This window comes from Centrocercus urophasianus, unplaced genomic scaffold (assembly GCF_019232065.1).
Source record: "Centrocercus urophasianus isolate 14NV4802_14NV808 unplaced genomic scaffold, USGS_Curo_1.0 seq_18, whole genome shotgun sequence".
NCBI lineage: Eukaryota > Metazoa > Chordata > Aves > Galliformes > Phasianidae > Centrocercus > Centrocercus urophasianus.
Genome location: NW_024884733.1, coordinates 24,505,337 through 24,532,180, shown reverse-complemented (window position 1 = coordinate 24,532,180; position 26,844 = coordinate 24,505,337). Strand labels below are relative to the sequence as shown.

The window sequence follows — 26,844 nt, the reverse complement described above, 5'->3', positions numbered from 1 at the left end:
TTTTTGTCATAGGATATTCACAGAGTGAAAGTGTCCTGAGCACCCCTGGGCGCGTAAGAACAACATGTGAGGAGTGAAAGCTCCACTGGGCTTTGCTGGGATACTGCTCTACAGGGCACAGCAGAGCACTCCAACCCCTTCCTTCTAGTGCACAGTGCTTCTGCCTTTGATCTGAGTTATCTTCTCTCCACTCTTTTACCTCTTAGACCTCAGTGTTTACTAGGTGCACCTGGACATATACCCTTTTGGCACACCTTTCTGTTTTGCCATTCATTCCTTGTTCAAATCCCGTGCTGGGATTTCACAGGGTTTCCATGGCTGTGGCAGATGATGCATCATCACTCCTGCCTATTTTTTACCTGTTTGAAATAATACTCCTTGCACAAGGGGGCACGTACCTCGAGAGCTGCTCAAAAGGATGGCGCTGCTTCACACTGGGAAGCTGTGTGGGTACCTGAGGTCCTGCAGACAGCAACTGATTGCATTGTTTCTGCTGTTTTAGCTTTGCCTTTGCTCCAGGAGTGACACTGGTGGTGAGATCATGTGAAGGATGGGCTGATCATCTTGACCATGTTTTTGACTCCTTCACTGCTGCAGGGAGGCTTTGACACCTTTTCTTGGCTCATAACAATGTGTGTGTTTGGTGAGTAAATATACTTAACTGTACCACTTGTGTGTGGGAGAACTCTTGTCTTTTCCTGTGAGAGTGGGGTCTGTAACAGAGCTGGATCTAAGCTCGGGATGTGCCTGCCCTCTCACGTGGTTCAGGGTCAGAGCTCTGAGCAGCCTGGGCCCTGCAGACACAGTCTGCCACGGTTGCCACTAAACCACAAGAAGTTCTTTGCAATTGCACAAAGGTGCATGTTTACAGTGCATGACATAGTCTTAAACGGCATGGGTTCCCCTTGCTGACATGAGGTTTGTCTCCAGTTACCAAGTGCCTGGACTCAGTCCAGTGTGGATGCAGCTTTTAAGCTAACTTCTTTAGATCGAGGGCTGTTCTCATAGCCTAGAGTTCTGGCTTTTACTGCAGGTGGATGCAGTGATGTTGCCCACATTAGGGTCCAAGGCAAATTCTTAGTGCCTCTTCAAACTGTGTTTTAGCCACCATAACCCACACTGTAGTGGAGGGTGCTTCTATGCAGCGTGGGGCTAATAAAATACAGAGCTGCCATCTCTGGTTGCTCTCACTATTTTGTTCCTGGCTGGGAATGCAGGAAATATTTTCCTCTGATGTTATATGCTCTGAAAGCCATATTTATATACCTCTTGCTTTAAGCATCCTGCCTTTTGGAGATGCTGCTAAAAACCCACAAAGCCTTTTAGCAAAGGCCTGAGGTAAAACTTCACGCTTGCTTTGGAAAAGCAGTGCGTTTTCAAGCAAAAGCTGGGACTGTTCCTTTAAGCTCAACCCCAATATGTCTGGGTATTTCAGCACATATGGGCCACGATGGTTAAACCTTACCCAGCTGGTCTGGCCATTCTGCTGCGAAGCCTCCTGTCTTTGTTCGTGGCTAAAAGGGAGGGTGGTGAGAGACAGAGCAAGCTGTGAGTGCTGCGGGTTGCAATCCTGCAAAGGCAGCCTGCAGGGCAGCGGGAGGAGACGACATGCAGCCGACAGCCCGATTTGCTGTGCCGGAGGGGATGGGGGCTGTGAGAAATTCTCTGTAGGGGAGACCGTGTCCTTGGCGTGATGAACTCAAAGGAGCCTTTAAACAGCCCTCGGTGCTTTGTTCTGCCTTTTCTGCCCTTCTTTTTCTTCCCTCCCCCTTCCCCACTGTCCTTTTGTCGTTTTTCATGCTGGATGTCATGTGCCATGGGTCCCTCTTCCTGGCTCATGGGGACAGCCCAGTGCAGAGGGCACTGCTGGGCAGCAGTGGGATGGAGGGCTCTGGAAGGTCCTTGCCCACCCCAAGGAGAAGGCAGGCTGCTGCCTGTCCTGCGGGGTGCTCGGCTGCTTTGGCCACCCCAGCGAGGGTCACAGGGACACTGAGTCCCCCATGAGCCCCCTGCAGTGCTGTGCCAGGGAGAGGAGCTTTGCTTCCTCTCTTCCTTGTGGGCAGCCCAAATGCCTTCTTAATTTCATCTCATTATTCCCTGCCTAAATAATTCCACTTCTTCCTGGGGGACCGTGTTTAAAACTTTGATCTCCTCTTGACGACTCGCAGTCCTGAGCACATCCTTTCTGCTTAAATGGATCAAATGCCTTTTTGACTCATGATTTATAGATCTTCCCACCAAGGAGTTCGGGGAGCCCTGATTCAGCAGCCTCAAAAAAAAAAAAGAAACCCACCAGAAAACAACACCCCATGATGTCTCCGGCCTGAGCCAGAGCCATTTGTGAAGGGCTGCCTAGCTTCTCATTAGCATTACTGCTGTTCTCATCCTCCCCCCATCCCCTCTGCTCTGCTGACTGATGGTGTTGCCTGGGCTCGGCCTGGCCGGGGAATTGCCATCCCCAGGTCAGGAGCGGGTGAATGTGCCCGAGGCTGATGGATGCCTTTCCCCAGGATGGGGTCACAGCTGGTGTGCTGCACAGCCCTGGCCCCTGTCTCCTCCCTGTCTCCTGGGGGTACTGCTGACACGGAGCGCAGCTGGAGGGATGGAGATGAGCGGTCACGTAGGTGTCAGAGTGCTGAGGATGGCGGTGGAGGGAGCCTGGTGTGACTGTGCTGGGTAAGCCGTGAGCCTCTCTCTTGGTGGACCTGTGGGCTTTCTGAGACAAGAGAACTGTCCTGGCTGGGGTCTTGGTCCTGATGACACCTTGATACAGCGTGGGGACAAATCCTTTCTATCCCAGCTCATTTGGCACCAGCTAATTGAGCTCCGAGGAGGTGGACGTGCCATCAGTGGGATGTGCGTCTGGTGCCAACCAGCTCCACATGGCTCCAATGAGGCTGGGCAGGGGCAGAGAGCCCAGCCAAACATTATTGTTATTACCCATACGTAAATACAGGCACTTAATGACCTTGGCATGGAGCGTTTCCTGGGAATTAATGGCCAGTTGGCGTTAATGGTCCTTAGCAGCACCTCGGGCCAACGGCTCCTCCCAGCCCATCATTAATCCACAGGAAATGTCTCAGGCATCGATCCTCATTGCTTAATTAATAAACGCAACTCATCTCCGTGGTTGAGGTTTGGAGACGCTGGCTGCTTCTTTCCCCACCGCCTGGAAGGTGCCTTTTTCAAGCAGACGTTTCTCCCACGCCTGGCTTTGTTTTGCCAGGCCTCTGCGGCTGTGTGCAGCATGGGCTGTGAAGGCACTGTGCTGCTGGGCAGGCAGCAAGAAGCCCAACGCTGGGATGCTGCCGGTGTCTCCAGCTTTTATCAACAGTTGGCTTGTGCTCCAGTATAAATCACGTTAATTCCTGAGGTACTTTTCCGTGGTGAGCCTGAAATTCCCATTTTGGTTTGCTGTCTTGCCTGGTGAACTAAATTATTTTCATAGCCCCTTAAGGGCATATTGTCAGCCCAGACTTACTGCCATTATACACCATATCTGAAGCATTAATATCTCTTCTAAATATAGTGTATTGACAAGGTATCTGCTATAGTGTAAATCCTTGGTACATTTGATCCAGATCATTAAAACCGAGTGAAGGAAGGGAGGAATAGATCAAGTTGCTTGCTGCTCTTAATTCAAACAAGCGATGAATTATTCATTCCACTATTAATTCTGCAGCCCTCCTGCTTTTTATTTATTTCTCCCCGTATTTATTTTTTCCCTCCTGGACAGACAGCTCCAGAGAGATGCTCGGGTGGTGGTGACAGCAGGATGGGGCACAGGGCCACGGGCTGCACGTCGGTTCTGGCCCTGCTCTGCACGGTGCTCAGGGTGGCCCTGAGCAGAGGTAAGGTTCTGTGCATGGCGGGGCTTGGGGACGGCTCAGCAGCACTGGGCATGCAGGTACGTGGGGTGGTGAGTCCTAGGTCACGCTTGTTTTAGGTGGTAGGTAGGCATTGTCTTGTGGTTATAGGCACTTTGTTGAAGGGTTTGTTAATTTCTGCAGTTCTACGTGCATATATATGTACATATGTACCAGTATACATGTATGTGTTTGTATGTATGTATGTGCAGCTTGCTGTGTGTGACAAAACCCACTTGTTATCTGTGCAGTGTGACCCTGGGCACAGGCCACAATACTCCATGGGATTGGGGTGGGACAGCTCAGCCAGTTGTTTCAGGCAGCTGGCAATATCCCTCCCCAAAATGCAGAGCAGCCCATCCTCAGTGACCCACCCCTCCTGCAGGATTCCCTCTTGAATATGAATTCCAGTAATATCAGGCTTTTAGCACAGTCCTGTATGGCTTGATTGCCTATCACTGGTAATTAGCAAGGTGCGGAGATTCACCAGCATTGCTGATCTTGCACACATGCACACCAGATCTGCTCACAGTGCAGCACTGTGCACGTCCTCAGCTCCCTCTCTTGCCGGGTCACCACACTGACAAGCATAATGGACAGTAGTATGCAATGGCTGAGTATTGATTTGCACAAGCTTCACCCAGATTGATGGCAGTGAGCATGCAGCCGTATTTGGGAGCCAGCACGTGTTCCTCATAGGCTGCACAGAGCCTGCTCCCCTCCCAGATATGATGTCTGTGCCCACTGTGCAGCATATGCACCCAGTCCTGGCTCCCTCCCTGCCTTGTTTCATTATAACCATGTCTCACTATAATGGTTTCATTAGAAAATCAATCCCTACATGCACTACTCATTGTGAAGCACATTGAACCCTTCATCCCTATATCTCCTAGCCTGAATTCACCAATACCACCTTCATACGCAGGGAATGTTTTGAGCAGGTGTCAAAAAGCTGAAGGGATGGGCTGCCCATGGGCTTAACCCTACATTTAACATCTGTCTTTAGAGCCCCTGTAATCGGGGAGCTGAGGAGCACCCCCAGAGGCTGTGTGGGGCAGGATGCTGCAGCTGCCTCCTGGCACAGGACTGAAGATGGGGCTGCCTTAGCCATGCTGCTTTACCTGCAGGCGCTGCATTTCCCCCCCTGCAGCTTTTGGGAAAAGGAAAGTATATTCCTGGCTGAGGACCAGCCAGGGTGTAACCACTGCTCTCTTAAAACTTACTCTTTACTTTTTCCCAGCAAGAAACAGATACTGCCACTGAGCTGTAGGTGGACCAGTGGGATGAGCTCATGGAAATGGTCAAGTGTGGGAATCCATCATTCAGCAGGGCTGCAGGGGGGTAGAGGAGGAAGTGCCTCCCCTATAGTTCTGTCCCACTGCCCACCATCTTTTTAGGTGTGTCCTAGAAGGGATTCATCACGTCTGCCTCCCACCCTTCTTTCCTGTCACCAGGCATCAAATGTGGCGGGGTGCTCTCAGCACCCTCTGGCAACTTCTCCAGCCCCAATTTCCCGGGGCCATACCCCTACGAGACGGAGTGCACCTGGCTGATCGTGGTGGCCGAGGGCTCCTCCGTCCTGCTCTCCTTCAGCCACTTTGAGCTGGAGTACCACGCCGCCTGCGCTTACGATTATCTCCAAGTCTACAATGGGGCATCCCGGGACCAGGGCAACCTTCTGGGCACCTTCTGTGGCCGCAGTGCCCCACCACCTTTTGCTTCTGCCTGGCACGTCATGGCTGTGGTCTTCCGCTCTGACCGGCATGTGGCCAAGCGTGGCTTTGCTGCCACCTACCACAAAGGTAATGGGGAAGGGGGTGGCCGTGAGGGTGTCCATCTGTGCCCATCCACTCACTGACCTTGATGGCTGTACCTCCTTGCAGATGCATGTGGTGGGCAACTGACGGGGCTGTCTGGGGAGATCGCCAGCCCGCAGTACCCCGAGAGCTACCCCAATGACGCAGAGTGCCACTGGAGCATCAGGGCAACTGATGGCCCCCTCACTCTGATCTTTGCTGACTTCCAAGTAGAGGGTGGCCAAGGCTGTGGCTTTGACTACGTGGCTCTTTTTGATGGTCCCACCGCTGCTGCTCCCCACCTGGGCCGCTACTGCGGTAGCACCCGCCCGCCCCGCATCATCTCCTCTACCCAACATCTCTTCATCCTCTTCAAATCAGACTTCAACATCGTGGGCAGGGGCTTCAAGGCCCGTTTCTACTCAGGTGCAAGGTTTGGGGGGTGGCGGGAAGGGTGTGGAGATGCAGTGTTGCTCTCAGACATAGGGTTTGGGTGCAGAGCCAGGAATTGGGCTCTGTGATCCTCATGGGTCCCTTCCAACTTAGGATGTTCTAAGTCTATGGCCTTGGTCTCCTCAGATGCTGCCGTTCCTTAAAACCTTTGTATGAACATTGGCCAGACACTAAGTAGCAGTGAGACAGAGGGCAGATCAAGCTTTAGCAACAAAATAGATGAGCACTCATCAGCCAGGAGACTTCAGTTATCCTTTTCTCTCCCCTCTCTGCTTTTTCCCTAAGCAGGTGAATGCCAGGAAGTCTACACCACCATCAAGGGAAATTTCTCCAGCCCTCAGTACCCCAACTTCTACCCCAACAACCTCCAGTGTCAGTGGAGCATCCAGCTACCCCCAGGCTACCGGATCAAAGTCTTCTTCTTGGACCTGGAGCTGGAGGCTCGGAGCAGCCTGACCAGTGGCTGTGACTATGACCGCCTGGATGCCTTTGATGGTGGAGCTGAGAACTCTTCCCTGCTGGGGACGTGGTGTGGGAGGGAGAGCCCAGCGCCTCTCACCTCCCGCAGCCATCAGCTGCTGCTGGTGCTCCACACAGACCGCAGCACGGCCAAGCGGGGCTTCTCCCTTGCCTACGTTGGAGGTAAGGCATCCACTCATCCCAGTGAGTGTAAGAACCATGGGATTTTTGCTGAATCATAGAATTGTTTGAGTTGGAAGGGATCTTTAAAGGTCGTCTAGTCCAACTCCCCTACAGTGAATGGGGACAAAGGGATGAAAGTCTGAGGAGAGGTGGCCAGGCATTTGGGTACCCTCTCATGCATCAAAACCACTTTCCATAACTCAGTCATTTTGTGTTGGTGCCATCACACCTCAGTGCCACATTTGCTGTATTTCAGGATAATTATGTCTGAGCTGACCCACGTATCAGGCATAATTCATGCCTGCACTCAGCACAGGATGAGCCTGGGGTCTGTGGAATGCAGGAGCAGCTGCAGCATCTGTGTGCAGCCCAGCCCAGCACCCTGCCTGCAGAGCTGCTGGTACTGCAGCACTGGAGCTGCAGCAGCTGAGCTGGGTGCAGGAGCTTTAATCCCTCAGCAGCAGAATCATACGTCATAGGGAGAACAGCAGAAGGGATTTTGGAGAATGCAGCCATGGCAGTGAGAGGGGATGGAGCTATATCCTAAGCCTTTACAGGCTGGGGAGGGGTAAGGTTTGTACCAGGCACTCAGTAAGCAATGTTTCATTCCCAGGACCACAGAAACATGAGAGAGGGGCATCTCAATTTTCATAACTCTTCATTCCTGCAGATATTTTCCTTTTGTCTGGGCCCACGAGGTGACTTGGGTGGGGTTTGTGTGATTTACGGCCACTGGAATGAGAGCCTTCATGCAAGGAGAGAGGATCCATTTTCTCCTCCTCCTCTTCTTCATCTAATGCACTTTAGTTATTTGGTAAATCTTCTAATGGTTTTTATAATGCACTAAGTGTAGCAAACTGACACTGTTTTTTCATATTGATTTTATTGCATCTTACCAGTTTCATAAGGCCGAGATTCAGAGGGAGTTGGAATAATTCAATAATTCATTACTGTCCAAGTGCTTGGTTTGAGCTCAGCGAGGATGAATTTCAAAGGAGAGGGGAATTTTTTCCTCCCTGATTCCTTCCTGCATCCATTGCTTTCTGCTCAAAGAGATGGGGTTTCTCCAGTACCTGGGAGCCTACAGTATGCAGACCCAGTGCAGGCAGGGCTAAACCACTGCTGTATGAAACAACTCTCTTTTTTCCTCCTGAAAACACAACTTGTCACATCAGTCCCCAAGCCACGGCTGTGGCACGATGCATAACAGCCATGAGGCTGGAGTCCCTGCTGTCCCCACCACCACCAGCTGCGTGTGTCATGGGGACAGCAAGCACAAGGGGTGGCAGTGGTGACAGCTTGCCCGTGTCTCCTTTTTGGTCCTGACAGTTGTACCCATGAACATCAGCTGCACGCGGACGGACTTCCACATCCAGATCCCCGTGCAGGCCCTGGCCCAGCTGCAGAGGAACAAGGTGTACTTGGGGATGCCCTCCTGCGTGGCTCAAGTGGTCGGTTCACACTTCAGGATACACACCAGGTTTGACACATGCGGTGCTGAGTCTCAGGTAAGGATTTGGCAAACCTTCCTGCAAAGCAAGCTGGGCAGTGGGCTGACGTCTCTTCCTACAGCTCTCTGAAAGGTGGTTATAGTGAGCTGGGGTCAGTCTCTTCTCCCAGCTAACTGCCTGTAGGATGAGAGCTGATGGCCTCAAATTGTGCTGGGGGTGGGGTTCAGGTTGGATACAGGGAAAAAATTCTCAGCAAGAGCAGTGATGCCCTGGCCCTGGCTGCCCAGGGAGTGGTTGAGTCAGCATCCCTGCAGGTGTTGCAGAACTGATGTGGCACTGAGGGATGTGGTTGGTGGGGAGGGGTTGGGGTTGGACTGGGTGATCTTGGAGGTCTTTCCCAACCTTAATGATCATGTGATTCCGTGACGTTTTGTTGGTAACACCAGCTGTGGGAAGGAGTTGCTGGCCTCTTTCCCATGCTCCCAGTGGATGCTGGGCTTTGCTGTCAGCTGGATGTTCAGAGCTGTCTCCACAAGCCTGTGGAGATGAGCCCTGAGGAGTCTCAAGCCTTGTCTTGCAGAGACGAAACAGCACATCCATCATTGTCAGCACGCTCTACATCGACTTCTCGGTGGGTGACCAGGAGGACATCCACCGGTACGAGGTGCAGTGTGAGCCCAAGAGGAAGGAAGCCTCCGTGTCCCTCATTGCTGGTCCTGACCCACACAGGCTGAGCCAGGCAGAAAATATGGTAGATGTGAAGCAGAGAGGGGTGGGAGCGATGGATGCCCACGAAACCAAGAGCCAGGACACCAGTGATATCGTCTTCATCAGCATCTGCATTTTGGCTGGGCTGCTTATGGTCATTGCTGTGGTTGGGCTTGTGCTGCTGTAGCAAACTCAAGTTGGAAACGTGGTCCCCAAAACCACCCTTGCCCCAAGTTTAGTGCTAACACAACTGCTGAAATGGAGATGGTGAAACAAAGCCTGAGCCCAACCTCCACCTCCCACGCCTGAGATCTGGGTGGTAGGCAGCCATTTTCCTTCCCATCAGTTTTCCTCTGTCTCTCAATCTGTCCATTTGGCTCAGGAATGCACTTCTTATGCTCTGTAACTATTCCCACACCTGCTTCAATTTGTTTTCCCGCTGGTGCCTCTACTTTCGGGAAAGTAACGCTGTTTGCTGATGGCTGGAAGTAATCCTGTCAACTGCTGAATTCCTGAACATAGCAACTACCCCCAAATATAGCAATATTTGTAACAAACGTTCTCCTTGTTCCCCATCTGTACTGGTGTGGGCACTGTGGATCCGTACTGCAGACATCAGCATCTCCCCTCAGTGTGCGGTGATGGGTACAGCACGTGTGGGTGCTTTTGGGTGGTGTTTCTACATGCCCTTACACCATGTCTCAAAGGATCATTAGGGCTGGAAAAGACCTTTGGGATCCAACCCACCCCACCATGCCCACTGCCCATGTCCCTCAGTGCCACATCCCCATGGTTCTGGAACACCTCCTTGTCCATGGGATGCTGCAGGTCACATGCAGTGCTTTCCAGGCTGGACAAAAGTCCCTTGTAGCTGCCTGGGTGCTGGGCTCTCTGCCACCCTCCTGGCCTTGGGCAACCTTTTCCATCAATGGGGCTCTGTGCGCGCTGTGCTCACTGAGCTGTGAGGGTGATGGTGGTGCTGGGGGTTTGCTCATCGCTGCAACAAGTGATGCAATGCAGTATGTGAGCTATACAGAGAGCTAACAGAGAGGGCTGGCAGGAGAAAGGAAAGGTGTAACTGGGGGCTGGAGCTGTGCTGCTCTTGTAAGTTAATTCTGATAAGAATGTTGTGTTCATCTCTTCACTAAGGGGGGTGAGGCTCTGGCACTGCTGACCAGAGAAACGTGCGTGTCCCACCCCTGGGATGCCATATTGAGCATTGAGCTTATTCCTTCAGTGGACTGGGTGCAGACCCTACTGCTTCAGCGACTCCCTCCAGGGCTGTTTTTTTCTCTCTCCACCACATCCCGTGGCTGAAAGCAGTCTGCTTCAGGGATGAGGTGCTTGTTAGAGGAAATGCTCCTCAAAGGTGGGGCAGATGCAGGTGTTCCCAAATGGGACATGTTCAGGGTTTGTATGCTGTGGCCCCAGCAAGGTCATGTCCTGCTCGGAGGCCATGAAGTCCAGCTCTGAACCTGCTTTAACTCCTTACATCATTTTTCTTCTCTCTCACATAATGCCTGGAGTGAGGCAGCTCTGCTCCTCTAATCTGTGCTCCCTGCACACCCCGCAGCCCACTGCCACCCCTTCACCACCCTGCAGGTACCCGATGGAGCACAGCTGAGCAGGCAGCAGCCACCAGCCCCGCCAGCTGGGGAAGCATAATGGATCCAGCATATGGGCGATTAAAAATGCAAGGACAGCGTTTGCAGGGAGCTGTTGTTTCCCAGCTTATTTTAAGCAGCCATCTCTCCCATTTCTCGGTCGTCGCAGCCCAGAGGACAGTGAGGTCATCCTCCCCGTGCTCCTGGGGATTGGGTGTGCAGAGATGAAACGGGGCATCAGGGAACACGGGAAGCTGCTACGTTCAAAGGATGGTGTTGCCTTAAGGATCACTCTAAATCTGTGCTGCCCGCAGCCCTATCCAAGCATCTCCTGGGCTCTGGCCGTGGGAGGAGCTCTCTCCCAAAGCCAGCACTGTGGTGGGTTTGGGGGGTCTGGGCTTGAGGCATCGTCCTTCTCCTCCTCCCTCCATTGGTGTCACAATGTAAAGATTTCAGTTTAGGCAAACCAGTGGCTGCACAAAAGCAATCCTGCTGTTTGGGCAGGCTGTGCTGCGGGAAGAGCGCCTGTCCATGATAGGGGCACCTTTTATAGGGAGATAACTGCTTGGTGTATAATAATATATAATTAGCAAGGATTATCCTGTAATCTAGTCTAATTGACAGGGACCATAAATGTTGCCAGCAGAAGAATTTAGAGCAGTGCTAATTGCAGTATAACCCTGGCATGCCCTTCCGCTGGTGTCATCCCTCAGGATGCCTGAGCTCCTCTGTGCCTCAGTTTCCCCTGAATCCGGGTGCTGGGTGTTCAGGAGCCACCTGGCTGGGTCTTCACAGCTCCTTTTTGGTTCTATAAGCCAAGCATTGGGTTTGCCACCCTGGCAGTACTGCAGGGGAAAGTTGGTGCAACACTGGGGCTGTGGTTCTGCAGCCCCCAGAAGCAGCTGGGGCCCTGGGGGTTGTGAGAGAGCATCTGGGGCTGCTCCTTGTCTCAGCATCTCTTCTTCCAGGGCCAGCTCAGCAAAGCATTCAGATCACAGAGAGAGAGATCTAAAAGTTTGGGTTCTTTGTGGAGAAACCTTTGAAGAGCCTCTTAAAAGACAAGCAAGGCTGAGGCACTGCACTCTCTTTTTCAGGAAGGAAGGGAAGGGTCTCACCTGTTCCCTTCTTCTTTCGCCCCAGCAATTTGCAGCACTGTGAAGCTTTCCTTCACTGCTGCCTCCCAAACCTGTGGGTTTGCTCTTCAGAAGTCCTTAAACCATTCCCCTGTTGTCTGTGCTTCCTGCTTGCTGCAGCTCCCCAGCCCAGCCCTTGGGGAGCTCTCCCAATTCCCCCGCTCAGTGAATCTTCATCCCACGTGTCCCTGCAGCTTTAACATCACCCTGCAAGAGCTGGACCCAGAGCTCTGCGCTTGGGTCCCTTGGAAAAATTGCTGTGAAAGTATTAGCCATAAAATAGACCAAATTTATTCGAGTTTACTGGTGTGCAGTAACTCTGCACTCCTGGAGTTAATTCCCAAAAGAGAAATACTCAGCATGGACTGAGAATGAGGCCAAAAAATATCTTCTCTGCAACGTGTGCTTCAAAGAGCTGAAAGGCATCCAAAGTAGTTGGAACAACAACTGCTTCTCCCTCAAGTGTGTTCAGAAAAGAAAGGTGTCAGGGGCCAAGAGAGATGTAGATAAAGTCACCCAGAAGAGTTGGCCATGTAGAGCCCTGTTCATGTCTATGTGACCTTGTTTTCAAATTTTACAGCACTACTACGGATAGCATCTGGTAAGCATCCACATCTCTTTCCTCTATGTGGCAGGTATTGGCATTGCAGCTATGGAAACAAAACCTAAGACACTCATTGATCCTGAACTCCTTTTGTGACAGTCCAAGCTGGGTGAATTCAATTACAGCCTGAAGCTAAGTGGGAAATGGATCTGATTACTTGTAAGAAATTGAAGGTTTTCACATCTCTTGCTCCAGACTGGTCATAAAGTGTCAGGTCTTTACTGATGCACTGTCCTCAGTCACCACTCACATCTGCCAGGTTCTGTCTCCAGCACACCTACCCATGCTTTGGATGTCGTAGTGTCCAAAGGAGTATTTAGCAGACCCACTTACTGACACCCAGCCCTGTTTTAAGATGAAGATCTGAATACTGCATCACTTTCACACCACGTTATTTGTTCTTAAGGGCCTCCCCTGAGGTCAGTGTTGACCACGACTGATCAAAGCACACCTCCTTACGCTGCATTACCCTTCAGTTCCCATGCCTGTGAACAAGCAGGTTTCACTCATCCCAGCACTTGACTCTTTCAACCCCGTTAACTCAGAAAATGGATTGTGACCAGTGCTTTGTACATGCACAGAGAACAGAGAGCACTTTATTCTCCACCACTAGAGAAAGACTGTGCCTGTCACACAGCCTTAATAACAGCATACAGAGAGCAAGATGACTTGTGGCACTAAAGAAACCAGAATACGAAAGGCAAGGTTTCCAGGTTTTAATAACTAGCAGCAATGCAAACAATAGTTTGTTACTTAAATCTATTTACACCATCATTCTGAAACATGCTCTTTACAGAGAAAAAAAGCCTGGATGTGGAATGTTTTCCTCACAACATAATTGTATCTTAAAAATTCATTTCAAGGTGGGGTTTATTTTTTAACGTTACACTAAGAATAAGCACCACATTTCAATCATGAGTGAGGTCTGGAAGTCAGAACGAGCTGCTCATTAAGCAGAGGTATTAAATAGCACCTTTACCCCAGGGCATTTCAGTTATCACCCCAGGGTTTCAGAAAATGCCCACCACTGCAGGGTGACTGAGCCTATGGAAGGATGGATAGAAAACAGAATCACAGAATGGCCTGGGTTGAAAGACCACAGTGATCGTCTAGCTTCAACCCCCCTGCTATGTGCAGGGTCACCAACCACCAGACCAGGCTGCCCACAGTCACATCCAGCCTGGCCTTGGATGCTTCCAGGGATGGGGCATCCACAACAAAATCATCAAAACTCGTTTTGTATCCCACTGTGGATGCAGGGGAAATCACCTGGCTTGGCTAAACAGGGCTCAGCCACAGCAGACTTGGCTGATTTAGGATCAATGAGGGTTTGCAGTTATCCATTAGGAACCTCCTCCCATGAAGCAATCGCCCCGATTTTCCACTATTTCTCACCAGCACAGAGATGGTGCTTTATGCCATTCAGCTAATTACACCTGAAGATCCACGTCAGAGATGGAGCTGAACTGAGGTATGACAAACTGACAACAGAAAGAGGTGAGTGAACAGGGGCGGCTTTAGACCAGGAAAATACACAGCAGAGCAGAAGAAACTTTTTTGTGCAGCAACCCCACGCAGATTTAAAGCACTGCTTTCATCACTAGAAGTTCCTGTCCTCAGCCAAGTGAGTCACACTGTCAGCACTTCGGCAATCCCCTTGTGACAGAAAGGGCTCCCAGTTCCGCAGAGACGCAGGCACATGAAGTTCTCGCTCGGCACTGAGCACGACACCTCACTTCTTATGGCTCTGCACAAACGCGGGGACGGTGAGCGCGCCAGCCTTGACTTCTGCTCTGGTTTCAGGTTTGTGCTTTAATGAGAAGACAAGAGCTCGCACCATTCTGCGATACGGCGCGCTAATGAGACGTGAAGAGAGATGAAAAGCTTCTCGCTCAATATTTTCAGCCAGTGGGTGATCAATCTGAAAAACAGCAAAGTATAAAATTAGATCTTTACATTTAATAAGGAGACCAACTGATTGAAATTGGAGTTTGGTGCTTTTCGGTGTTTCTTCATTAATCAGCGTAGATTCAAGGAAATCTACTTCTCATCACAAGTGCAACAGGAAGAACAATTTAATTCTACCCTAGCAATTAAGGAGCAAGGCAGCATGGTCAGTAGCAGGGAACATATTCACACGTCCAGCTGGGCGGCAGTGCTTTGCCATCACGACAGGAAACTAATCTGCAACTCGCCTTGGGTTCCAAGTGGAACCACAATTAGAGGCTATGATGTGCTCTGTGTGTTGTGCTGTCTCTGTGAAGCTCACTTTTTGATCCTGCTGATATAAGGCACCTCGGATGCTATTTTAAACTCAGTTCCAGTAGCAACTATAAGACATGCCAAACACTTGGCAACTCTGCTTGGTGCTATAAAGGGAGATGCAGGCTCTGCGTGTGTAAAAGGAGGTATAATTAAGAATGCAGAAAGGGATTTACTAAATGTTAATTACGTAGTTATTGCTTCAACATGTGCCAAAACCTGTAATTTAGAAGAGCTTAGGAAAAAAAAAAACAGCCTGCCCATCAAGAAGTGGTTTTAATTTCACTTCTGCTTTTTGTGACAGGGAATCTCCCATGCTGCTCATACAGGAGATTCCAGTGTGTCAACCAATACTCCTCCAAGTCCTTTGCTCACCACTTTCACTCTCTTTTTGCTACCCAAAACTAAATTACCCCTCCGCTGGAAAGCACTTGGAGCCCTATTGTATCCATTCAGCCCCATTCTCCCCTTCTAATCAGCTTGCTTTCCACTTGCTTAACCTCTGTGGCTCCCCTACCTCTAAAAATTGTCCATCCTCCAGATACAAGCTCTACTTGTACATGCAATGGCAGCTGCAAGCCACAAGGGTAGATTTCCTTGCCATACATTTAGGTAAGTCCTCTTCAGAATTAATTCTGCCTTGTCCTACCTTACCCAGTACCCTCTATTTGGGTGGCTTTGTAGCCTTCATGTCTCCTAGGCTCGAAATTGACCGCCAGCCTTATTGCTGTGCTTGACCCCACAGGGAGCTCCTCACATAATCATCCCAAAGCACCCTCACACTAAATGATCTTTTTGCTCTGCCCCAGCCCAGATGGATGAGAAGTTGGAGAGGTTGTTCTCATAGCTGGCAAACACATAGCTGTGAAATTCTTGAGTGCTTATCACTTTTCTTGCTGTTTAAAGGACAACTAATGAATAAATTAAAGAGATAACTATTACAGTGTTTCATAGACCAAGCAAGCAAGTTGTTCAGCCTCACAGCAAAACTCTGTTCATTTACTTAAAGACACCAGAGGGATCTAGTAATTATTGCCATTTTACATACTGTCAAACTTGCCTCTATGTTTTTGCAATAGATTTCAATTTACAAATGTTTAATTACTTAAATATGAAATGCCCAAAGGTCCCAGTGTTGCTTTAACTGCTGACAACTAATAGTCAAAACTTTATGTTCTGCTAACTTCCTCCTTCTCTTATCCAACCCAACTACAGTACATACACAGCTACTCTATTGGCTGGTGATGTAAATGAGATCACATGTACAATGTACAATTAGCGTGTTTACTTGTTTAATAACAAAAAACCCCCACAAATCTACCTTTAACACAAAGCTACTGATAAATGGCGAGATACATCGCTGAAAACAGGAACTTTTGTCCCCACTCTGCTGCTAGGACCAGTTTTAGGGTAAGCCAACGAAGGCTCATCTAACCTGTTCCTATGAGCGGCTACTCTTTGAGGTGGAGATGAACACTACCTCTAGATCCAGGGCTTCACAAAGCAGCTTCCGTGCGTTCTTTCTGAAAGACTCAGTCTTGGGATCACTCTTGACTTCTATTGAAGGCCTATTTGAGTGGTGTTTGATGAAAGTTCTCCATTCCATGTAAACATCTTTGGCAAGGCTGGCCACATCATGATCGGAATGTTTGCGCATCCTGTTCACAGTGTGACCTGAAAAAAAGGCAGCAAGTCACACAGTTTTGGTAAGTGGACAAAACATACACTGGTGCTGGGCAGCCAGACACATCTTTAATTCAGGCAGTGTCAGAGTATTGGCACAAATGTAAGCATAAAATTACTCAGAATAAAGCCTGAACTTCACACTCCTGGACTCCTGCAGGGATTTTGCTTGAGAAATTAGCAAGGAATGAAGCTAAACACTTGAAAATTATTTTCTCAAGTACGGAGACATACTGGGTCTAGTGAAAGCTTGTATAATTGGCCTAGATCTACTTTTTCTTTTTTTTTTTTTTAACTGGAAACCCTTTAGAGGAGGACGCAGAGCTCCCGCCCTGCACGCGGACCTGCTGAGCGAACAGATTCCTTTGGGAGCGCACCCAGCGCGCCGCTCCCCGCCCGGCAGCACCGTTGGCCACCAGGTGGCGCTGTGCGGCTTCTGCGACTGCGGCAGCCGGAGGCGCTGGGCACGGGGCAGAAGCGCGGTACCTATTTTTGTGGACAGTAACACTTCCTTGGAAGGGATTTTCTTCTTCAGTTCCCCCAAAGCTTCCATCAGGTTTTCTTTAGGCTGCCCGGGGAGCTCGAGCATCGCCTTCCAGCGCTTTATGTCTTCCACCACGACCACCCTCTGGAAAAAAGCCAATGGAAATACTCTTATGAACGAGGCTTCCCCGCAGCTAACGGGGCCGCTACCGACGCGCCGTAGGCTACGTGAGCCGGCGCGCACAGCACGGGGACTCGCCTTCAGGGACTCGAGCGTGGCCTGCCGGTAGGCGCGGGGCTCCGATCGGACCCGGCGGGGGCTCTGCGGTGAGCGGGCCCGGCGCACCACGAACCGCTCCATCCTCCCGCCGGAAGCCGCCACCCCGCCCCGCCCTGCGCGCTGCGTAGTTCCCGCCGCCGGGTACGGCCGGTGGGGCCCGTCAGGCGGCGCGGACTACAGCTCCCGGCAGGCACCGCGCGGAGGAGAGCTGCGATCTCGCGGGATCATCTCGCGAGAGGCTACCGGCGGCCGGTCCCATCAGAGCAGGAAGATGGCGGCGCGGCGGGCCGGTCTGCTCTGCCTGCCTGCGGCCCTGCTGCTGCTGTGGGCGGGAGGCCGCGCTCGGGCTGCAGGAGTCGTGCCCGCCAGCTCTTCCGAGGCCTTTGACTCCGTGTTGGGCAACACGGCTTCCTGCCACCGCGCCTGCCAGCTGACCTACTCCCTGCACACCTATCCCAAGGTACGGCTGAGCCCCGCCTCGCAGCTCGGCCCCGCGCCCCTCTCCTTCCTCCCGGCCCGCCTGACGTTGTCACCTCCTGAAGCACGGAGCGCGGTGCTTCGTACAGAGACGTGTTTCTTCTTGGAACTGGCTGTTAGGCTGTGGCAAATACAGCTTTCAAAGAGTATTTACGTTTTAGTGGTGGCAGTTCCGTGGGGTTGGGGGTTGCTTCTCCTTTCCTCCTATTCCTGAAGAGGCAGCTGTTATTTGGGTTGGGACTCTCCGTGTTTTGGGGACTAACGCTGTGCTGTGTCCATAGCCAAGGGGCCTGGGCCAAGACGCGACATGGTGCTCGAACTGTGGGGGATGAAGCATCAAAGATGGCAAGCGAGTGGCCTGACAGAGCTGCCAGTGATGTTTAGATTCACTTGCATAGAAAATGTCCATCTCAGGATAGTCAAATAATATCTAACAGGGATATAATTACATATTCAGGAGTTTGCTATTGGTTCAACGGTTTGCACAGCTCAGAATTTAAATGTAACATTTGCTGCCCAGAAGGGTTGTGGATGCCCCATCTCTGGAGGTGTTCAAGGGGAGGATGGATGAGGCCCTAGGCAGCCTGGTCTGGTATTAAATGGGGAGGCTGGTGGCCCTGCCTGTGGCAGCAGGGTTGGAGCTTCGTGATCCTTGAGGTTCCTTCCAACCTGGGCCATTCTGTGTGATTCTGTTGTTTTTTTTTTTTTTCTTTCACTAGGAACGTATTTCATTGCTAACTGCAGCTGTATAGCAGCTTGAACTCCGAATGATGGGAGTTCTCTTGTCCCTGAGATTGCCAGGGCAGCAGGCAAATGGAAGGAAGTGGTGCTAATATGAGGTAGCAGGGCTTTGTCTGCTTTCATATGAAATTAAAATTGGTGCTTGCGGTGCAGCACCTGATTCTGGTATCTCTACAGGGAGGTAATGGGGAGCTGTGTGGAACACAGGTAAAATTAGATCTGGATGTGTGATGTGTTTTGGTGCCTATGTGTGATGATAGTGAGGAGAAAGACCTGAACCTGGGAAATTGAGGCTAAACGTTCTCCTAAAATAGGAGAAAGTCCATACTGTGCTGGCACTTCAGGTAAAGCTGATGCTTCTGTGATTTTTAATCTGCCTGTGAACTTGTTTTGTGTTGCTGGGAATGTTGAATAATACAACCACCTGTTTTGTCACAGTTTGTTTGATTTCTCACAAAACCACCAGGTGAACGGAAGGAAATTGTTTTAGTTGGAGAGTAAGTTGATTTTTTACTAAGGCTTCTGTGGAAGGATGCCACAGAAATCTGTTTGCTACAGCCACTTCTGTGTGATATTAACAGACAGCACATATTTTCTGTAACAGCGTAACTGTTTTAGCCATTCTGTCTGTGTTAAGTGTTAAGTTTTATCTGTGTTTTCAGCTTAGCTGCTTTTAAAGCATGTGAACTTGTGCTCTCAAACAATGACAGTGCACTTACAGTAGATTGTACAGTAAGGTGTGGTGTATTTGTTTTTGGTGCAGTTAATTTAGAGTCTGTTTTCCCCCTGTGAAGAAAGTGGCTGCCATCACATTGGTGGCCGTGTAGTTACCAGGCTTGGTGGATCTGATTGACTTAAAGGAGGCTGGCTGTAACTCTGCAACATGGAGACCAGCATATGTGGAAAGTGCACCTCCACCCCTCTGTGCTGTGGTCAGAAGAAATACTGGGTTATGGGTGTATAGTGTATCATCTGTGTTGTAGCAGCACTGAGAAAGCACCATTCTGCAGTGCTATAAACATGTGGTTTTGTGGAACTAGTTGGGCAGGCAAACGATTGGCAGTGGTATTGCTAAAGAAATTAATCAGAAATTAATCATTTATTTTGGCGATTCTGCTGGAGTTCTAATTAGAGGCTGGTGGGTACGTTGTAACACAGTGTAAAAAACAAACGGCAAAAAAACACAACAAAGTCTGTTTTGATCTTCACCCACTGGGTTCTGTTGAAGTTCTGAAGTGGATGCCGGTGTACTCGTTCTGTGGTTAATGTCAGTTAATCTTTTGCAATGTTACCTCTTATTTTTAAGGCCTGTGCTTTTTCAGCAGTGCAGCGAGGCTTTGCTGTGACTTGTAGGAACAGAATTGCAGAACGGAATTTGCTGTTCCAGGTCTGGCTTACCCCAGGACTGAGAGCTCTGTCTGAGATGGATCACAGTGTTACAGAGCTGTAGCTGTGTTTTATTCCAGATGATCCAGACTGTCGTGTTTCTCTGACTTCTAGGTCTGGTGGAGGGAAGGATTACGGTGCTCTGCTGGGTGCCTTTTTGTAGCACTTCTGAAAAAAAAGTTGTGGGGTTTTGGTTTCCTTTTTTTTTTTGGTCTATTTATTCTTGAATGGAGAAATGAATGTAAGTCTTCTCTTGTGCCTCCCCAGGAAGAGGAACTGTATGCGTGCCAGCGAGGCTGCAGACTGTTTTCCATTTGTCAGTTTGTGGATGATGGCATCGATCTGAATCGAACCAAACTGGAATGTGATTCTGGTAAGAATTCAGAACTCCTTTAACATCCCTTAATGTGGAGATGCAGGCAGGGAACGGCAGCAGCATCTGAAGGATGTTGTTAAAATGGTGGGATTATTTCAATTGCTTCCATGCAACTTCAGGCTCATTTATAGAAGCGAATTGTTCAGATGAAGAACAACTATCACAATGTACATCTGCCTTGTAACTTGTGGTCTAAGCTAAACTCTCAGCACAGCAATAATTACGTTTTGTTTGAAATAGGGATCTAAATACTTATGACTAATTGTCTCAGATCTGTGTTAGAGGGATAATCTCATAGTGAAGGTGAAATATATAGATGCTGTAGCCAATTACCACAGTTTCTGCAGTTGTACAGAACTTCTATGTAATAATACTGAGGTGGCTGCTTAACAGTTTTGTTCAGAGATGAAGTGGGATGTAACCAGCCAAAGCAGGAAAATCAGCAGAGTAGCTCCCTTCTGTTTCTGAAATATAATGAGGACAACATCAACTCTCAGAGGAGGCTTTTGTCTTCTCAGTAATTCATAAAAGCAAGAGGGCTAGTGGTTAGCTTAGGGAGCTGCTGGAAGATACACAAGGAGAAAGCCTGAAATGCAAAGATGTTACAGCAATACAAAGCCATATTAAATGCTCTAGAAATGGGCTAGTGCTCTAGTCTGTCATACAGTGTGTACTGCTGTGATACAGCATGTCAGTTTAGTTGTCAAACCATACAAGAAAGTGTGCCACAAAAAGGGTGATGTAGCAGTAAGGCACACGTAGAGGTAATTGAACAGTTGCTTACTTTCTGATTTAACTCTCCTTTCTGAGGCTGTTGTCTTTTGCTGGCTTATGTTCTGTAATCTGTGGCACTGGTTGGTTCCCTGACTAGTTACTCAGGCAGGATGTACCTTGGCTGACTTGCTGAATTCTGTCTTCTGATGTCTCTGCATGTCTCCTAACACCAGCTTGGTGGCACTTTTGCTGTAGAATTGCTGTTCAGGTGCTGTGAGCCAAATACTCCAATGTTTAGCTGCTGATGCTGTGTGAATTGCCAGCTTTCCAGCCTCTCTGAAGGTGCATTTATTCCTGTAGGAAAACTGGGAGAGCTGCTGCACTCCGTGTTGCTGCTTAAGTGGAGGCTTTAGGTGGAGTGGAGCTGTAACATCATCCATCTCAGCTCTAGTATTTTGGGAAAGAGCTATGCCCATGTATTGTCCACCTATGAACGTGAACAGTTTAGATTTCTTGGTCTTCAGGGTTTCTAGCGAACAATTAATAGAAGATACATGTCAATAAAGAGTTGGCTTCATTTAATTCTTGTTCAAAATTAAATCATCAATGCTTTCAACACAGTTACTTACTGTGCTAGCAGGAAAATGTTCCTTAGGTTTTCCTAAGGAATACCATGATTTCCACTGTTAGCTCTGAGAGGTTCAGTACATCTGTGGCCTCTCTATTTGTTTAGTATTCCAGCTTTGTTCTCTAGGATAAAGTAGTAAAAATGTTTTACGTGATCTGTAGAGGAAAAAATGCAGTGGCAGTAGGAGAATCAGTGAAAACTTGCAACCTTGAGTTTGCCCAGAACATTTCTGATCAGTTGCTCTGACAGCATTCAGATTTAAAATATGTGATTTGTGTGAGCTCCAATTCCTTAACCTTCGTTAGACCTGGCACCAAATGCTAACCTTGGAATGATATTCGTGTCTTTCCCTACAAATGGGATTGTCAATCTTTTAACTGCTGCTTTGTTTCTGATCCAACTTATGTTGAAAATGTTTTCTTAACTAAAATGCAGAATTTATCTTCTCATTTTGGGAACTTTTCTTGCAGCCTGTACTGAGGCGTACTCCCAGTCTGATGAACAATATGCTTGCCATCTTGGATGCCAGAACCAATTGCCATTTGCTGAGTTAAGACAAGAGCAAGTAAGTACATGACATGTTTTTCAAATACCACCTACTTGTTTTCTGCTCAGCACGTCTTCTCTTCTTTAAAATTCTTCAAATGAAATCTTTTTAAGAACTGAAATATAGACATGGGGAAATGAGTGAGCAAGAACATAAGTTCTACCCTCTCCATATGAAAACAAATTGAAAGCCAGTTAATGTTGTATTTGCAGTTAATGTCCCTGATGCCAAGAATTCATCTCCTCTTTCCTCTGACGCTGGTGAGATCCTTCTGGAGTGATGTGATGGATTCAGCTCAGAGCTTCATAACATCCTCATGGACGTTCTACCTTCAAGCAGATGATGGCAAAATTGTCATATTCCAGGTGCCTGCCTTTTTGTTGAGGTGTTGTGGGTGCTGAACACTTATCTGTGCTCCTTCCAGTCTCAGAAAATGGTCGTGGGTCGCTGTCAGAAGTGTTGAGTTTTTGGTAGCATTTTGCTGCATTTAGTGCCATTACAGGGGTAATAAATGAATAAAATTATGTGAATGGAGCATGTCTTATGATCAGCTTCCCTATTAATTCTGAAAATGTGGACGATCAAGATTAGTGGAAGCTTGCTAACAGGATCTCTTAATCCTTGTTTTGTTTTAGTCGAGGCCAGAAGTGCAGTATGTTCCACAGCTTGATCAGGAGACTGAAGGTACAAGAGGATCCTTGTCCCTGAGTAAAACAGCTTGTAAGTTTTTCTTTCTGGTTTGGAGGAGCATGCAAGGAAAACAAACAAACAAACAGAAAAAACAACAGAGCCAAAGTTGCAGGTGATATATGAAAGCAAGTTTTTAGAAAGCTGAAGTGTAATTGGTTGCAATGGGTATTAGCAAGGTGTGTGGTGGTAGCAAGCTCTCCTGGAAATAGAAGCATGCAAGCTAGGGCCACTGTGAGAGATTTTTTTTCATGCTTTCTGTGGACAAACTGGATAAAGTTTGGGTTTTCTACCTTTACTGCTTTTCTGACAGCTATTTCTGCTGTTCAATTCCAGCAGACCCACAGCCAGGAAGCTCGCAGACGTACCGAGGACTATTTGAAGAGCAAGGCAATGAGAGCTTTTTCAAGTGTCTTTCCATGTATGTATGTCAGTACCTGGAACAGGGCACGGTGGTGTTTCCTACGTGTGTGGTGGCCCTGTGGGAAGGAATCAGTGTTACGAGTCCTTTAGGTTCAGATAGAAAAGCAGCCAAGTTTCTGTATCTGACCATTTGCTATTGCTGCGTTCCCTGCTTGCCCTGTGTTATCTATGGGCTGTCCTGCCAACTTTCATTCTCTCTCCCATTTTAGTTAACCATGATACTGATAATTTCCTACGGTTATTTTTTATGTGGAACATGATGTTTGTACTCGTTTTTTGAGTATATTCAGCAAACTGTTCCATCAGTTCTGTGTTTTGCCTGTTCTTTAGCTCTAGATATGTTTCAGGACATAACACTTGTATTTTTAAATGCAAAAGGCAATGTTGTGTCTCGTGTCTATCCTGGAAATGCCCAGTATATATTAAAGTTTTGCTGCATATCAGCATCTTGCCTCTTTCTTCTCTCAGTCACTGATGACTGTTTCCTTAAAAGCTTAGATGTGGTGGATCAGTGAACTGCACCTTAAGTGCATAACAAAAATCTGTTCTTACTGTCTTAAGTGGGAGGAAGTTCAGGGCCCCAAACCAGGATCCAGCAGTCTTTTAGTATCTTTCAAGTTAGATACTAAGTGTTAGATGCTATGTTATATACACAGGTGTCAGAATTAGGCTGTGCAGCTGGGGGAGAGACTAGTGAAGGAGCATGAAATACAGTCAAAATTGGGCACAACCTTTTATAGACCCGTTATTTTGTATTCTGGTATATGAAATCTAGTAACATTCGTTTCATTTCAGAAATTCCAGTTGGATTTTAACCACTACACTTGTCCTGTCGGTGCTGGTGCTGCTCTGGATTTGTTGTGCAACTGTAGCTACAGCTGTAGAGCAGTATGTTCCATCTGAGGTAACTCTATTATGTTACAGCTTTCTACAGAATAATAAGCATCGTGGGGGGTCAATTAGAGTTTTTTACTTTGCAGATGTGGTTAGCAAACAAATTGTTGTTTGAATGATTTTCTAGCTGAACGTCTGCCTGTCCCTGCGGCTGATAGGTGCTCTGAGCCTTGCTCAGTAAGCACAGATGCTGTCTTCTGGCTTATAGCCCTGCCTTCTTAGCAACCTCTGGGTTACTCTTCACAAATGGAGGTTGCTTCTGGTTTCCCTGAGAATTGGATGGGGCAGGTGGCAACTAGTATGGATTTAATTCAGGAGCATCAGTGGTGAGAAGAGAAGTGACAGCGTGTTGTTGGTGACTGCAGAAAGTCTGTATGAAGGGGAACCAACTGAACTAGCATTCCTACAGCCCAAAGAGAGCAAAGCTTGCAGTGTTTGCAAGCTAAAGAGTTTGGTACACAAGCACTGCATGTACTGTTTCTTTCCTCTGGCATTTATTTGGACTTAAATCTAGTCTCAGCCATGAATTTCAGATGTTGCAGAAAGTGTGAGTTAGCTTGCATTGAAGAGCTGCAGCTATGAAAGAGGGTAGTTGTGTAACAAAATGCAATTGATTCATATATGAAGAGTCTTTATCTTAAAGTAGTTCATTTAAATATTTCAGAAACTGAGCATCTATGGAGATCTGGAATACATGAATGAACAAAAACTGAACAGATATCCATCCTCTGCACTTGTTGTGGTTAGATGCAAGACTGAGGAACATGAAGAAGCAGGACCTCTTCCTACAAAAGTTAATCTGGCTCAATCAGCAATTTAAATAAGCCTCCATTGGATTGAATAGACTAATTCTAACTGTGCTAGCAACTCCTGATTGTTTGTGGTGGTTCTTCAGATAAGAAGCTTAGCAGCAAGTCTTTAAATGCAGATAAAATTACAGAATCAACAGATGTCATGGTTTTTTTTTCCCCTCTAGTAGTGAAGATTCAGACACCTTGAATTTGTTTCCAGACATAATCACTTTCCACTGGTGTTTGCTCTGTGTCTTTTTGCTTACAGAAGCTGTAAGCACGCTTTCCATGTTTCTGCCATGACACTTTCAAACTTATTTGTGTATTCTAGGATATACTGTGTACATTCAAGAGTTAGCTCTGTAAAGATATAAGAAATTTTAAGTAGGCAGGAGATGCCTTTTTAGTGTTGCACTTTCTGTTGTAGTTAAGAGAAAATATTATAAAATTATCTGCTGTTCTTTTTTTGGGGGGTGGGGGGTACCTGTGAATGTTCATGCGCAAACAGCCCTTTCTCCAAGAACAGAAATCTATTTTTTCTACCGTGTGGCAATATCCAGGATGGAAAGCATTTGTGAAGTACTGTAGGCTAGAACTCAGTTTGTGGAAGGTGGAAGATGTGTTAAAAACATGTGGGCATATGCTTTCACAGACAGAACATTACATGGTTAATTAAATGTCAGACTGTAGCCTTTACATCTCAGATTGCTTGTAAAATTAGAGCCTGTGTTTTCCGAAGGAATTCTACTTTCTGTTCTTGATCAACTGTTCTAGTCTTGTAACTTCATTTACAGAAACAAGGTGATTCCTGAGAAATGAGGACAGGTGAATAAAAACGACTGTATAGGAATTACTGACTGTACAGCCTTTAGCTGTGGTTCGTTATTGCTTTGCTCCATCTGAAAGGCTGGCATTCCTCCCGTTGGCAATGTGAGCTGATTTTGCTGTGTGTGATTCACTAATACAACACCTAACAGTGTCCTTCACATTTCTAATGTATTTTGTTGCCATTCTTTTCTTTGAGGATTTGGCTATAGCAGATGTATGATTTATTTTAAGGTCTCTTTGTAAGCATTTGATAGAATGCATGACGCCCAGCTCATCAGCATGGTTTGTTGGTTGTACCAACTCTGGTGAAAGTTTAAAAACAAGCAAACAAACAGCTGTCTTCCAGTTTTGAGTTCTGGTGAAAATCTGAGATTCTGGGGAGTGCAGTCCATCGTTCCCTTTCTGTTAGATCTGGTTCAGTAGCCATGGCTGATGTGGCTGCTGGTTGTGTGAGCTGCAGGTAATGATCCGTGCAGGAACGTGGTGGTTGCCTATACAGTGCTGCTGGAAGTTGTGTCTTAGGTGCACTGAAGCAAATTTTCTGTCAGTGAATTATAAGAGTATGCAGAGGTTTGTTTTAAACAGGCACATATGGGTGTACAGTAACTGTAATATGAAGTCTTAACTTAGTAGTACCTCTGGATGTTAAATTCTTCAGTGAGCAACACTGCAGCCCTGAAAACTGAGTGTGGGCAGCCATGGACGTGTACCTTTCTTTGTGTGTTGGTGGCATTACTATAAGGCCTCAAACCCTCCTGTTCTGAAAACCATGTGTGTGTTCAGAATGCTGTTCCACGGCGTAACAGCAATGGGAAATCCCTGCTGTAGTGACTGGGCTGAGGCACACAGCCTCAGAATGCAGCCCTGTGTCAGTACTGAGTGCCAGCGTTCTGCTGCCGGTGGGATCAGGTGTGATGTGTGCAAATGGCTGTTTAACAACTTGTAAGCATGGGCTTGGCAATTGTAGCCCGTGTTCTCAGCAATACTTTGTTCTGGAAAGCCTTTAGCAATCCCTTTAATTCTTGTAATTGAGTAAGTGACATATAGATGTGTTGGAGTCTGTTAAAATATTTGAACTTACTGTTGCATGTAGTTGCAGAGGGAGTGTTATGGCTTCACTAATCCATGGCTATTTCTGTGTTTTAAATATGTACATTACAGCCTCTGTTACCTTGATGATTTCTTCTCATAATCGTGAAACTTTCCCTCCTGTTCCAAAATGTCTGACTTTATTGCTTACATTCCTAGGTTTGAATTAAACAAACTCTGCTTTCATTTGGCATTGTGTCTGCCTACAGGTCCACAACAAAGGGAGAAAACTCAACAAATAGATCAAATAAAAGTTCTGTGTGTTTTGTCTTTTGTTGGCTGTTTAATGGCATTTCAG

The 26,844-nt window shown here is 47.8% G+C and overlaps 3 protein-coding genes across 7 annotated transcripts; 2 read left to right on the top strand and 1 right to left on the bottom strand.

The window, feature by feature from the left end:
• Positions 1-82: 82 nt before the first annotated feature.
• On the top strand, positions 83-9,473 carry CDCP2 (CUB domain containing protein 2). Of its 4 annotated transcripts, XM_042819780.1 has the most exons (8): positions 83-643; positions 2,511-2,676; positions 3,737-3,851; positions 5,321-5,668; positions 5,750-6,088; positions 6,404-6,757; positions 8,087-8,265; positions 8,789-9,473. In XM_042819780.1, the coding sequence occupies exons 3-8, from the start codon at positions 3,776-3,778 to the stop codon at positions 9,101-9,103; spliced, it is 1,611 nt and encodes a 536-aa protein (XP_042675714.1). In that variant the 5' UTR covers positions 83-643; positions 2,511-2,676; positions 3,737-3,775; the 3' UTR covers positions 9,104-9,473. The 4 variants fall into 4 exon arrangements, with proteins under 4 accessions (XP_042675714.1, XP_042675711.1, XP_042675713.1 ...); XM_042819777.1 differs by lacking the exon at positions 2,511-2,676 and having other exon boundaries at positions 3,741-3,851; XM_042819779.1 differs by lacking the exon at positions 2,511-2,676.
• Positions 9,474-13,399: 3,926 nt separating this feature from the next.
• On the bottom strand, positions 13,400-17,046 carry TCEANC2 (transcription elongation factor A N-terminal and central domain containing 2). Its single transcript, XM_042819646.1, has 4 exons — positions 16,945-17,046; positions 16,689-16,830; positions 16,000-16,193; positions 13,400-14,178 (listed from the first exon to the last, which is right to left on the bottom strand). The coding sequence occupies exons 1-4, from the start codon at positions 17,044-17,046 to the stop codon at positions 13,990-13,992; spliced, it is 627 nt and encodes a 208-aa protein (XP_042675580.1). The 3' UTR covers positions 13,400-13,989.
• Positions 17,047-17,223: 177 nt separating this feature from the next.
• Positions 17,224-26,816, top strand: TMEM59 (transmembrane protein 59). Of its 2 annotated transcripts, none has more exons than XM_042819436.1 (8): positions 17,224-17,425; positions 19,837-19,942; positions 21,758-21,852; positions 22,047-22,199; positions 22,470-22,554; positions 22,861-22,942; positions 23,740-23,848; positions 24,503-26,816. In XM_042819436.1, exons 1-8 carry the CDS (start codon positions 17,237-17,239, stop codon positions 24,656-24,658), a joined length of 975 nt encoding a protein of 324 aa, XP_042675370.1. In that variant the 5' UTR covers positions 17,224-17,236; the 3' UTR covers positions 24,659-26,816. The 2 variants fall into 2 exon arrangements, with proteins under 2 accessions (XP_042675370.1, XP_042675368.1); XM_042819434.1 differs by having other exon boundaries at positions 22,858-22,942.
• The last annotated feature ends 28 nt before the right edge of the window (positions 26,817-26,844 follow it).